The sequence below is a fragment of the Macaca fascicularis genome, chromosome 2 (assembly GCF_037993035.2).
Source record: "Macaca fascicularis isolate 582-1 chromosome 2, T2T-MFA8v1.1".
NCBI classification, from domain to species: Eukaryota; Metazoa; Chordata; class Mammalia; order Primates; family Cercopithecidae; genus Macaca; species Macaca fascicularis.
Window position 1 is genome coordinate 155,748,387 of NC_088376.1, and position 13,396 is coordinate 155,761,782.

The window sequence follows — 13,396 nt, forward strand, 5'->3', positions numbered from 1 at the left end:
ATGTCCAAGCTCCAAGGACACGTGTAATGCCCAAGCCTCCCTCTGCACCAGCGGTGGCTGCAGTAGCCCGCGAGCCATGGCCACCAGAGGGCTCAGAGCACACAGGTGCTGGCAGGACTTGGCAGAGCCTGCTCTGTGAAGGGAGCTGTCAGAGCTATCCCTGCAGACAGGGACCCTGAGGACAGGCCCTGCGGGTTGCAATATTAGACATAAAGACTATATATCTTTTTTGGGTTTTTTTGTTTGTTTGTTTTTGTTTTTAGACAGAGTATCCCTCTGTTGCCCAGGCTGGAGTGCAGTGGCGCCATCTCGGCTCACTGCAACCTCTGCCTCCCAGGTTCAAGTGGTTCTGCTGCCTCAGCGCCCTGGGTAGCTGAGATTACAGGCACCTGCCATCATGCCAGGCTAATTTTTGTATTTTTAGTAGAGATGGGGTTTCACCATGTTGACCAGGTTGGTCTCACTCCTGACTTCAGGTGATTCTCCCGCCTCAGCCTCCCAAAGTGCTGGAATTACAGACATGAGCCACCACACCCAGCAAAATAGATTTTTTAAAAGCCACAGTGGAACACTGCATTCATCTGTGAGAGCATCACTCAGACCTCCCTTACACCAATGTGAACCCTTGCAAATCCCTGCAAAAGGAGTCCACTAAGATTAGTCATTCATTTACCCAGCTAGCCATTCATCCCTTCTTTAATTCAAGTATTTATGGGGCCCTAAGTTTCTGTCAGGCCCAGAGAACAAGACAGGCAAAGGCTCTGCTCTGCCCCCCCGGAACCTGAATCCTGAAGCAATCAACAAATAAATGAAAAGGATGATGATGGAGAGAACTCAGTGCCCCTAAGGAAACTCAGCAGAGTGTAGTGTAGGGATAGAGGGGTACAGGGGGGAAAGCAGCACTTTAGATGGGACGGCCAGGCCTGTAGTCTGCTGGTGAGAAGAGCCAGTGGAAGAACCTTCCAGACTGAGGCAAGAGAGAGATTGAGGACCTGAGGCTGGCATAGGCACGCAGCCACAAGAAGAGCAGCCAGTGAGGATGCACCAGGCAGGGAGGCTGGTAGGGGGGCAGGGGAGCCCCACCACCTGGGAAATCTAGACTTCATCTCTGGGTTAGATGAGAAGCCACCTGAACATTTCGAGCCAAGAAGTAACATGCTCTGATTTTCATGTTAAAAGCATCCCCCAGTGGCCTTGGGGAGACAGGAGCTGGGGTAAGAAGGAGGTAGGGGACAGTGACAACCAAGGCAGGGGAAGCCAGGTAGGACGGCAGAGAGTGAGATCACTGTCATGAAGGATGAACCCTGGGTTCAGGCTTGCAGTAATGAGGAGGCTGTAATGAGACGAGAAACGCCAGGCAGAGAGACTGATGTGAGCAATGGCTGGAGTCCACCTGGAGATGCCCATTAGCATCGCGCTGAAGTCTGGAGGTCCCTGCCAGGAATTCAGATGGAGATGGCAGGTCAGCCGTCTAGAGGCAGAAGGGAGGTCTGGCTGGAGATGTAAATTCCAGAGTCATCAGCCCAGGATAGATTTTAAAACCACTGGACTGGACGAGGTGACCAGGGAGAGTGAAGGAGGGCACAGCCAAGCCCGTAGTCCAGCTGCCTGCAGAGGCCAGTGGGTGGGATAAGCCTGAATTGAGAAGGAGTTGCTGGCGAGGTCGAAAGAAAATCAGAAGTTAAAGCCATGGAACCGCAAGAAGAAAGTGTTTCTAGAAGGTGAGAGTGAGCAGCTTATGAATGACCAGCGCAGTGTCCCCTGCCACGGCAATAGAGGTCCCTGGAGACCTCGCCAGGATAGCCACTGTGGGTTGGCAGGGGTGGAAGTCAGCTTGGGATGAGCTGAGGACCCCGTGGCGGTCAGGATGTGAGGCCAGGAGTGGAACCCCCTCTTTTGAGAAGGTTGCCTGACTCAGGCACAGAAACGGGCCCAGGGATGGGGAGAGATGTGGAGTAAGGGAACGTTTGCATTTGAGAGAGGAAGTTCGGGAACATGTTGGGACATTGTAACGCATTTGAACCATCATCTGATAGAAAGGTGTTGGCCTCCTAATAATGGGAGGTCAGGGCCAGGTCCTCGGGCATAGGGAGAGGGTCTGGAGAATGCTCCTAACCCTGCCCACTGCGTGCGGCCTCCACTTCCCACACCTGCCTCTGATGGTGCAGCTCTGATTCCATGTGTCTCCTCATTGCAGATTTATGAAGGTGCCTACCACGTTCTCCACAAAGAGCTTCCTGAAGTCACCAACTCCGTCTTCCATGAAATAAACATGTGGGTCTCTCAAAGGACAGCCACGGCAGGAACTGCGTCCCCACCCTGAATGCACTGGCCGGTGCCCGGCTCATGGTCTGGGGGACGCAGGCAGGGGAAGGGCAGAGATGGCTTCTCAGATGTGGCTTGCAAAAAAAAAAAAAAAAAATCAGAAATTGGAGAAATCTCTAGCACAATTTACTAAAAAATAACAAAAAGACATTTTTGTTATACATTACGCTATCAGACACTGGATCTATCTTAATGGGTAGACACTTTATGCAAAAAAAAGAGAAAGGTCCCAGGTAATTTTCCACAGAGAATGTGCTAAAATGTCCACTGAAAACAAAGCCAAGCCTCTGCCCGCCTCTCCCAGCTCCCACAGGGGTTCCAGGAATTCCTGGTGTTCCCAGGACACCAGACTGCAATAACTGGAGGCACCTCCCTCCTGCCCACCCTCACTCGCGCCCCAGCGCCCTCTCTGACCGGCCTCCACTTGGTGGCCTTCCTCTGGCTGTGTGATGAGGTGGCTGCTGTCTCCATAGGGGCCAGCTCCCCGGGGCAGACTCACGTGCCCCTCTGAGGCTCAGAAAATGCCCAGCCCTTCCTCAAAATAAGCAGCCACTCATGACTTTGTGGGCTCCTTGTTACCCTGAGGCCAGGCTTTGCAGAGGGGAGGGGGGTGAGGCTTAGCCCAGAAATATAACTGAGCAGGAAACCGAGCCTCTTCTCTGCCCTCTGCCCTTCCCCTCCTGCCAGGGAGAGGCGCAGGTTGGCCCCTGAGTGCTGTCTGTAGTCACAAAGGCTGCCTTTCCTCTGGAGTCACTAATTTTACCTGATGCTGTTAGAGAATCGTATTGAAGATGAAATGTCTAATATATAATATATATTTTAAAGCAGAGACTATTTTGGTGGGTAGGTGGGAGGGAGCAAGGGGAGTTTGAAGGAATCAGAGCTTGATGCTACTGTACAGAACTGGACAGGTTAGGCCGGCAGTGGTGGGGCCAGAGGGCCCTGTGCTCCAGGAGCTAAGCCAGCAGCCCCCAAGAGGGGACTTGGCTGGGCCTTTCCTATGGGCAAGGCCCAGTGCCCTTCCTGTGCCACCCCCTGTCCCCCGGGGACCATGGAGCAGTGGCAGCCTATGGGGCTGTGATCCCTGGGCCTGGGCCAGGGCCTGCCTATGGCCCAGAGCTACCCTGGGAGTGTCAGTGCTAGCAGCACAGCTACCTCTGGTGGCAGAAGAGGGGCCCCGCACAGTGGCAGGTCAGGTCTTCCTGCCCAGGTCTACATGGAGCACTCGGTGACCCAGAGCAGGCACTGGAGGCACTCCCAGCCCTGCCCCAGGCCACAGCAGGACAGGCCAGGACAGGCCTCACCCAAGGCCAAGACTGGCATCAGCCAATCTTTCGGAGTCGAGGCCCTGGCCCTAGCCTGCCCATCTCAGGTGCCAACACCACCCCAGCCCTGCCCTTGGCCTCACTTGGTCCCAGCAATAAGTGGGGGTCACTACCCGCCTGGGGAATACTTTCACCTTCTCAATGGGACTTGCTGTTACCTCAGGAGGCTCCTTAGTGCAAACGTGACCCTAGTCAGGGCGTTGCCACCGTTGAAGCCCTGCAGAAGGTGCAATCTAGGGGTTCTGGGGCCACAGAGGAGGGGCCACTTCCCACCAGGACCCCCAACATGAAGTCTAGGCATTGGGGGCTCCCGCCCTTCTTCCTCCAGCAGCGGGAACTGCCACTGCTCTCCTAGGCCCTGTTCTGGAGGCTAACCTTGGTTCCTGGAGCGTGTGCCCCTCCACCCTCCCTCCAGCAGCCCTGATCACACCGTGACAGAGCCAGGAACGGGTCACCCTGCTGAAGATCACTCTGTGCCCTGGGGGAGGAGCCAAGCCCTCACCCCACAAGGGGCAGGTGGGGGCTCTGGTGCTGACCCGGCCCACGTCCCCACAGAGCGCCTTCTGTAGCTCCAGCTTGTCTCCCTGGCTTCTCTTTGAAGGAGAAAAATGTAAAATATGCACTGAGAGAGAAAGCCAGCCCCGCCTGCTCGGTCAGCACCGGCAGCAGGGCAGCCATGGGAGCTCAGGAAAAGCAGGAACCCTTTCCAAAAGCCAAGAGACGCCCTGGGCTCAGATCTGTAATTCTCCCAGGAGCTGTGACAAAGCAGGTCACACAAAGTCCCTACGCCTCCCTGCCACCTCCCCCAGACGCATGTGATGGCATCGCCATTCCCCAAATTAAGTATCGGCACGCGGCCTGACCAGGGACTCTTTAGATGCATGAATTTATTTATATGAAGGCTCTCACAGAGACACACACAGCACTTCAGTAGCATTTGCATTCCTGGTTAAAGAATCACCAATATTTAAAAGAAAAACTTTCCTGAAATTGGGACTGTTTCATGTTATCTGGAAGGGCTGGTACATCCGCCCACCGTGTCCCCCTGCTGGGTCAGGAGCCAGCACAGGACCCTGTGCATGAGCGAGCCTGACATCTCACGCATGGCCACTCCAGAGCTGGTCCCTGTCCTTGGAAAGCTGTGAAGTCTTGCGTTGAGTTCCTTCTCGATATTGATGGCTCTGTGCTGACATTCTGAGCTCTGGAGTCGCACTGGCGCAGGGCCGTGGAGGAACTGAGGTTTGGAAGGGATGCCAGGTCTCACATAGCTTGGCCTCGAGAAGGTGAGAGGAAGGCCAAGGTCAGGGAGAGGACCCAGAGAGGTCTGGCACACAAGGCCCAAGCACCACCGTCAACACGGCCCAGTCCATACAGAAATGGGTTTCATGCCTGAAAAATATTTTACAGAAAGATGCCGCCTGTAGCCGGTGACAGCCGCAACCCTACAGGCCTCAGTTCCTTGCAGAGGCGAGGAGTAGAGAGTCAGCCTCCCTCCCTTCCAGCAGCGACCCAGCTTCTCCCGCTTCCAGGTGGTGCTGGGCTCACCGAGGGAGCACTGGTGGGTCCTCTGAAAACCCACAGGCTCTGCTCGGACTCCACCCCCAGGCCCACCTGGGTCCTATCTCACTCTCTTCTCTCACCAATTGCTAACATAGACCTTGTTGGGATCACGACGGCTTCACAAGCCAGCTGTTGGGTTTGCTATGTCACTGTGGCTCAGTCACATCCCTGTGTGTATACTGTCTGCGGGGCACATATGTATCCGTTTAGAGCTAAAGGAATCAGTGTACACTACAGCTAATCCTAATAAATCCGATGTTTTCGGAATGGCGTCTGTCTGTCCGTCACAGCAGCCTCTGACCCTGGATGGCAATCTTCCTTGCCGAGAGCACAGCAGGCCCTTTTTCAGACAGGCTAATCCCTGCCCAAGCCACTCCTGTCACCTGATACCAACTCCAGCAGTGCTTCCCAGCCTGGGTCAGCGCGTGTGGAATTTATCTTCTCCCATCCACGCTTGAAGCAGGTTTCTAAACACACACATCCACTTGCAGACCCTGCCCCACCGCTGGGGCGGACGGAGCCCAGGCCACCCTCCCCGCGCCAGCTTCAGGTGGATTGTGCTTTCTCCAGGGCCCCATGTAGATGCCAAACCTATCCCCACACAAGCTGGGCTCTGTCCGAACTCAGCCCTCCCTCCTCAGCATAGGGAACCCAGCCTCCTGCTGCTGGGCATCCTCCACGCCCCTCTCCGTTCCACACCCACACCTGGCCCAGCCACTCTCCCTAAGTGTGACCAAGATCTTGTAGCTTCCTTCCAGCTGTACAGCTGTCACCAGCGTCTGAGGGACGGCAGCAGCGGCCTCATTGGCAGGCCCCGCTTTCTCGCCTGCACCCAGTCTGTTTCCACATGGAGGCGAGAGGGCTGTTAAAGTATGAGTCAGACTGTGGCCCTTCTCTGCTCAACATCCTCCGGTGGCCACCATCTCACCTAAATAAAGGCCATGGTTCTTGCTGAAGCCTACGGGCGCTGGGCCTTTAGCCTACTTGCCTCCCCTCTCCCAATCCTCCACGTCCACTCGGTCCTCATCATGCCAGCCTCCTCGCAGGCCATCTTCTCAGTGAGGCCCTCCCCCAGGCACTGCCCTACCTTCTCCTCCTCCAGCACATTTGTTGACATCTGACATGACAGATCTTCTGCTTGTCTGCTTGGTAGCACTCTGTCCCCTCCCATGTGAACTGCAAAAGGGCATATCCCTGCACTACACCTCTGCCTGCTTCCCAGAGGGTCCCTGGAAAGACCTGCCTGATAGGGTAGGGAGGGAAGGAGTGGGTGAGGAAGTGAATAAATGAGTGAGTGACAGAATGATGTGTTCTCTTTGTCCTCTCCCTCAGGAGGAGCCAAGCCCCCATCCCATGCAGGGCAGGTGAAGGCTCAGGTACTGACTGAGCCTAGGTTCCCGCAGAGAGCACCTACCATAGCCCCATATTATCTCTCTGGTTTCTCTTTGAGGGAGAAAAATGTAAAAAATGCACTGACATGAGTGAGTGAGGGACTGTGCAAGTGAGTGAATGAATGCGAAAATGAATGCATGAGGGATTGAATGAGTGAGGAAATGAGTGAGTGAATGAATGAGCAAGGGAATGAATGAGTGAGTGAATCAGTGAGACAGTGAATGAATGAGCAAGGGAATGAATGAGGAAATGAGGGAATGAGGAAATGAGTGAGTGAGAGAAGAATGAGTAAGTGAATGAGGGGATGAATGAATGAAGGAATGAGTGGTGAGGGGATGAGAGAATGGATGACTGAGGGAATGAATGAATGAGGAAAGGAGTGAGTGAGAAAATAAATGAATGAAGGAAGGAATTAATGAAAGAATGAGTGAGAATGAGTGAATGGGTGGGGATGAATGAAGGAATGAGTGATGACGGAGTGAGTGAGAATGAATGAGTGAGGGCATGAATGAGTGAGTGAGATCATGAGTGAATGAGGGGATGAATGAATGAACAAGAGTGAGGGAATGAGTGAGTGAGAAAATGAATAAGTGAATGAGGGAATGAGAGAATGGATGAGTAAGGGAATGAGTAATGAGTGAATGAATGAGGGATGAGTGAGTGAGGAAATGAGTGAATGAATGAAAGCAAATGAGGGGATGAATTGAGGGAATGAGTGGGTGAGGAAATGAGTGATGACTGAGTGAGAGAATGAATGAGTGAGGGAATGAATGACCAAGTGAAGAAATGAGAGAATAAATGAGTGAATGAGTGAGTGGATGAATAAATGAAGGAATGAGTGAGCGAGGGAATGTGTGATGAGGAAATGGATGGGTGAGGAAATGAGTGAGAGAATGCAAGAATGAGTGAATGAGTGAGTGAGAATGGATGAGTGAGGAAATGAGATAATGAATGAATGAATGAATGAGGGGATGAATAAAGGAATGAGTGAGTGAATGAATGGATGAGCGAATGAGTGAGGGGATGAGGAAATGACAGAATGAGTGAATGAATGAATGAGGGAATGAGTGAGTGATAAGTGAACGAATGAGGGAATGAGTGAAGGAGTGAACGAGCAAGGGAATGAGGAAGTGAGTGAATGAATGAGTGAGGGATTGAATGAGTGATTGAAGGAATGAGCGAGTGAGAGAAGAATGAGTAAGTGAATGAGTGAGGGGATGAATGAATGAAGGAATGAGTGGTGAGGGAATGAGAATGGATGAGTGAGGGAATGAATGAGGAATGGAGTGAGAAAATGAATGAATGAGGGATGGAGGGAATTAATGAATGAAGGAATGAGTGATGAAGGAATGAGTGAGAATGGATGAGTGAGGGAATGAATGAGTGAGTGAGCGCATGAGTGAACAGGATGAATGAATGAAGGAATAAGAGTGAGGGAATGAGTGAGAAATTGAATGAGTGATGAGTAAATGAATGAGGGATGAGTGAGTGAGGAAATGAGTGAATGAAAGTGAATGAGGGGGATGAATTGAGGAATGAATGGGTGAGGAAATGAGTGATGAATGAGAGAATGGATGAGTGAGGGAATGAATAAGCAAGTGAAGAAATGAGAAAATAAATGGGTGAATGAGTGAGGGATGGATAAATGAGGGAATGAGTGAGTGAGGGAATGTGTGATGAGGGAATGGATGGGTGAGGAAATGAGTTAGTGAATTAATGGGTGAATGAGTGAGAGAATGGATGAGTGAGGAAATGAGAGAATGAGTGAGTGAGGGGATGAATAAATGAGGGAATGAATGAGTGAGTGAATAATGAATGAGTGAATGAGTGAGGGGGTGAATAAATGAAAGAATGAGTGAGATGAATGAGGGAATGAGATGAATGAATGAGGGAATGAGGGGATGAATGAATGAGGGAATGAGTGAGCGTGGGAATGTGTAATGAGGGAATGAATGACAGGAAATGAGGAAGAGAATGATAAAGAATGAGTGAGAGAGAATGAATGATGGAATGAGTGAGGGGTTGAATGAATGAGAGAATGGATGAGTCCATGAGTGAGGGGGATGAATAAACGAGGAAATGAGTGAGTGAGAGAATGGATGAGTGATGGAGTGATGAAGGAATGAATGAGTGGCCGAGGGAGGGAGAGAGGGATGGAAGGAGGGAGGAAGGAGGGAGGAAGGAGGCAGGAAGGCTTTATCTGGGCCAGGCACTGAGCTGGAAACTGGGTGTGGATGCAAGTTGGCCTTGCAGCCTGGCCACCCATGCAGTGACCCAGGCCCCACACTAGAAGGTCCGTGCGTTTGGGTGAATGCTCTACTGTTGCTCTCTGGAAATTCTTAATGCTCTTTGAGCAAGGGCCCTACGTGCTGTTTTGCAGTGGGCCCTGCAAACCACTTAGGCCCTGGGTGGGTGGCACCTGGCCTCTGTGCAGAAGGTCCCCCAAAGATGCACAGACCTGAAGGACAGCCCCTTTTCTCCAGGCCCTCATGCTTTATTTACGGCCAACCAAATTCTGCCCGGAACTTCACTGTATCAAACCTAGAGTCAACAATGTTTGCACTTGTTGGCTTTTCCAGCCTCCTCCATGAACACTCAGGCTCATCACAAGCTCCTTACTGGGCGTCTGTGATGCGCCAGGCACGGTGTCCAGTGCTGGGAGGAACAGTGACCAGGGCAGAACAAGGTGGGCCGCCCTCACAGAACGAGGACCCGGGCAACACAGACTCTCACCCCAGAGCCTAACAGTGATGGGCACCCAGTGGCTGCCAGCACAGCCCTCCAGAAGCTAAAGGTGAGCAGGAGCGGGCCAGGGTTGGGGGCACAGCAGAGGGGTCGGGGGGGGGAGTTTTTGAGGTGCAGAGAGCTCAGGGTGGCCCCGAAACTGAGAGACTCTCAGGATGGCTGGAGCACAGGGGTGAAGGGCATGTTCATTCGGGGCCATGGTTGCACCTAATCGAGGATGGTGTCACTAAAGGGGTCAGCAGGGGATGACACAGCGTCCACGAACAGCCACAGCAGGGAGTGGAACCCCACAGCAGCAGTTGCTGTGGGAGAGGGCAGCCTGTCAGGGTTGGGGCTTTAGGTAGAGGGCTGCCCAGCTCCACCTTCACTCCTCCTCCTCTTCTGGTGGGTCAGTAAGCCATCCCTACACTACCTTTCCTGTGCAAAATGGAGTTTATTTCCTTTCCATCATTGCTCATTTTGTCATTGTTCAATTGATTTTTCTTTTTCTTTCTTTTTTTTTTTTTAAGACAGCATCTCACTCTGTTGCCCAGGCTGGAGTGCAGTGGTGCAATCACAGTTCACCGCAGCCCCAACCTCCTGGGCTCGAGCCTCTAGAGTAGCTGGGACTACAGGCTCGTGCCACCATGCCCAGCTAATTTTTTATTTTTTGGAAAGACAGAGTCTCACTGTGCTGCCCAGGCTGGTCTCAAACTCCTGGGCTCAGACCATCCTCCTGCCTCAGCCTCCCAAAGTGCTGGGATTACAGGCGTGAACCCCCACGCCGAGTCTATTTTTCTATCTGTTAAAAATTTGGGGGTATCTTGAGTTGAGAGAGCACACATATAATTTTTCCAATAACACATGATGGAAATATTTTTCATTCAACAATAATTTTTTTTCACCTGGGAGTAGGAATGAATTAAAGTAAGAGATAAACATGGTTTTTATTTTTATTTTTTTAATTTTAAAGGTAGCCAAGCTACATTACAGAAACTAAACAGAAATCAGATCAAATATCCCCAGCTCTCACACAGTAACTCTTCCTCTGGTTTAGGGATAATGGAGGAGTCTCAAACCCAGGGCCTCTGTGTCAAAATGTGTCTTCTGTTAGTCTATTTTAACATTTGTCAGAGTAGGGCACACTTCTGAATTTAAATCAACCCAATTTTAGAACCAAGTATTAGACACTAAATTTCAAATTCCATGGTTGTAGTTCACTACTCCTGTGTGGCTGTCTGTGCCACAGGTTTCTCATATAAGCCTGGGGAGCACCCCTTAGTGCCTGAATGTCCTCCACCTTTTCCTTGTGGATGCAGAGGCTGCACTGACCACCCTCATGGCTACAGGAAGCTCTGCACGTCCATGCTCTCTCACTTCCTTCCCCACTTGCTCGCTGCGGCTGCTGGCAATGTTTCCTGTTGATTTGCAATACCGCATTGGACACCTTCCTACACAAGTGTCTCCCCATCGCGCTGGCTTCTCTGCCTGAGGCTAAAGTGAGGAATGGGGACGCCGTGGCTCACGCCTGTAATATCAGCATTTTGGGAGGCTGAGGTGCACGGATCACTCGAGGTCAGGAGTTCCAGACCACCCTGGCCAGCATGGTGAAACAATGTCTCTACTAAAAATATGAAAATCAGCTGGGCGTGGTGGTAGGCACCTGTTGTCCCAGCTACCCTGGAGGCTGAGGCACGAGAATCATTTGAACCCAGGAGGTGAAGGTTGCAGTGAGCCGAGATCGTACCACTATACTCCAGCCTGGGTGACAGAGCTAGACTCCATTTCAAAAAAATAAATAAAATAAAGTGAGGAACGGTGTGGTGTGGCTGGGGAATGCTGCCCCCACAACCACACAGCCTAGCTCCTGAGGGGTGGCAGTTCTCAGATTGCAGCTCTCTCCGAACAGATGCCATAGCTGGTACACCTGGCTGTATCCGCTGTATCAGTGAACCACTAAAATACCCCAACTCCAGATAATTTTTCCTTAAACTGCCCTTTCACTAGGGATTTTATTTAAAATTTGTTCAAGATTGGAAACTTTCATGATTTCAAATAATAACATCTGTAAAAAAAGGTTTCATGTAGTAGCTCATTTTCTCCCCTAACGCATATGAAAAGAAATGCATAGGAAATAAAACTTTTTCTTTAAATATTTAAATATCTCTTGGCACACCAGGATTTGTGTGTGCTCTGAGGTGAGACCCGCTGGTGTTAGGCCACTAGCCTGGCCTCAGCCTTCCCTTCTTGTATGCCCCAGGGCAACCAGAGTGAGCCCCTGTCACTCCCCTGCTCCCACCTGCCACCCACCAGGTGGACTCAGCTTTTGTTTAACAAACACACCAGGCTCAGGATAGGTCAAACACTAGTTAAGAGGGAGTTGCCATAATCACCCCCAATTTGTGGGCAGGCAAATAGGCAGAGCGGTGGCCAGCAGTGAAAGGCAGAGCAGCAGCAGTGATTGGGCCTCTGGCTGCAGCTCAGCTCTGGCAATGCGCAGACCCCGCCCAGCCCATCCCATCTCAGGCTGTTTTCAGGCTCCCAGGCCCTTGCACAAGCTACAACCTACACCCACAGGCCCTCCCGGGGACTCCTTCCCTCCTCACCTCCCTAACACACTCATCACCTCCTGCAGGCTGCACCATGACTTGTCCCAGCTCATCCTTCACTAGTGGTCACTTCAGACCTACAACCTCCCCCATGCGATGATCAACATGCCAGTGCAACACGGCTGAAAATGCGCTGGAGAGGAAAAAGGAAAAAATCTAAAAATAACATAGTAAAAAGGCATGAAGAGGCCGGGCGCGGTGACTCACACCTGTAATCCCAACACTTCGTGGGGCGGATCACCCGAGGTTAGGAGTTCAAGCTCAGCCTGGCCAACATGGTGAAACTGTGTCCACTAAAAATACAAAAATTAGCCGGGCATGGTGGTGTGCACCTATAATCCTAGCTACTTGGGAGGCTGAGCAGCAGAACTGCTTGAACTCGGGAGGTGGAGGTTGCAGTGAGCCAAGCAAGATTGCATCACTGCACTCCAGCCTGGGCGATAGAGCGAGAATCCGTCTCAAGAAAAAAGAAAAAAAGGCATGAAGAGCTGTGAAATAACTGCAGGAAGGGTGGAGACCCCCGATATTAGAAGCCCTGTGAAAGAACCAGCCTTCCTTTCCTCCCCCAGGGCCGTGACGTGACTGAGTTTAACCAGGTTAGAAGGTAGAGAGGCCTGGGGGGTCCACAGGCCTGCAGTGCAGCGCATCGTGAGAAACCCCCTTGGGGCTCAAATACCCCAAAATGAAGGCCCAAGCAGCAACCTCAGAAGCAGGAGCTTCTCTCTGACCTTTTGCCCCTGTCTCTCAGTCTCATCATCCCGAGGCTAGCCACAGAAACTAGAATCCCTTTTCCCCTAGGGCGGGCCCTAGAAACCAGAGCCCCTGTTCCCCAGAGCCAGCCGTAAAACCTAAAAACAGGACTCTCACTTTCCCTCTGCCCTATCTGTGTAAAAAGTAGCCATAAGCGTCTGACCCACCTTGTTTGACTATAGGTCATAAGACCCCCCCATTCCAGAGGGTCCTGCCCCACACCCAGAAGACAGGCAGGCAGGCTGCTCAGAGAGACCAAGAAGAATCCAGACAGGCCTGACTGCGTTTCCCTGTTGTCAGCATTGGATCCTGCACTTTTTGCCAATCCCATTTCTACTCAGCTGGCCAGTTTGCTGAGCCTAAGCTTAACAATGACAGCTTCCCGTCTTTGGGTCTTCCTTCTGAAGATGCCCATGTCTACATACTAAATAAATTTGCATGTCTTTTCTCCTCTTACTCAAGTTTTCAGTGAACCTTCAGAGGGCCAAGGAGAAAGGTCTCCCTTGGCCCCTGCAGCTCACCTTCCCGTAATAAGGTGGCAGCCCACAAGGGCCTCCCTGGGGAAAAGACTGGCACTGGGCTGAGAGAAAATGGTCATTTTGGTCCTGGCCCTTTCCTGGAATGAGGCCCACCACAACCAGCCTCCATGGAGACAGGGAGGGAGGGAGCCAGGCTGGGCCCAGGCCACGCTGGGGTCAGTGGCAGATCTCT

At 51.8% G+C, this 13,396-nt stretch overlaps 1 protein-coding gene across 11 annotated transcripts in view; it reads left to right on the forward strand.

Annotated features, from left to right (window-relative positions):
* The window catches only part of MGLL (monoglyceride lipase), a 136,525-nt gene extending 131,048 nt beyond the window's left edge, over nucleotides 1-5,477 (forward strand). For all 11 annotated transcript variants that reach the window (XM_005571787.5, XM_045385602.3, XM_074033215.1 and 8 more), the window contains one exon: nucleotides 2,198-5,477. In XM_005571787.5, the coding sequence (XP_005571844.1) occupies nucleotides 2,198-2,323 (126 nt within the window). In that variant the 3' untranslated portion in view covers nucleotides 2,324-5,477. The remainder of the gene's footprint in view (nucleotides 1-2,197) is intronic.
* Nucleotides 5,478-13,396: the final 7,919 nt, after the last annotated feature.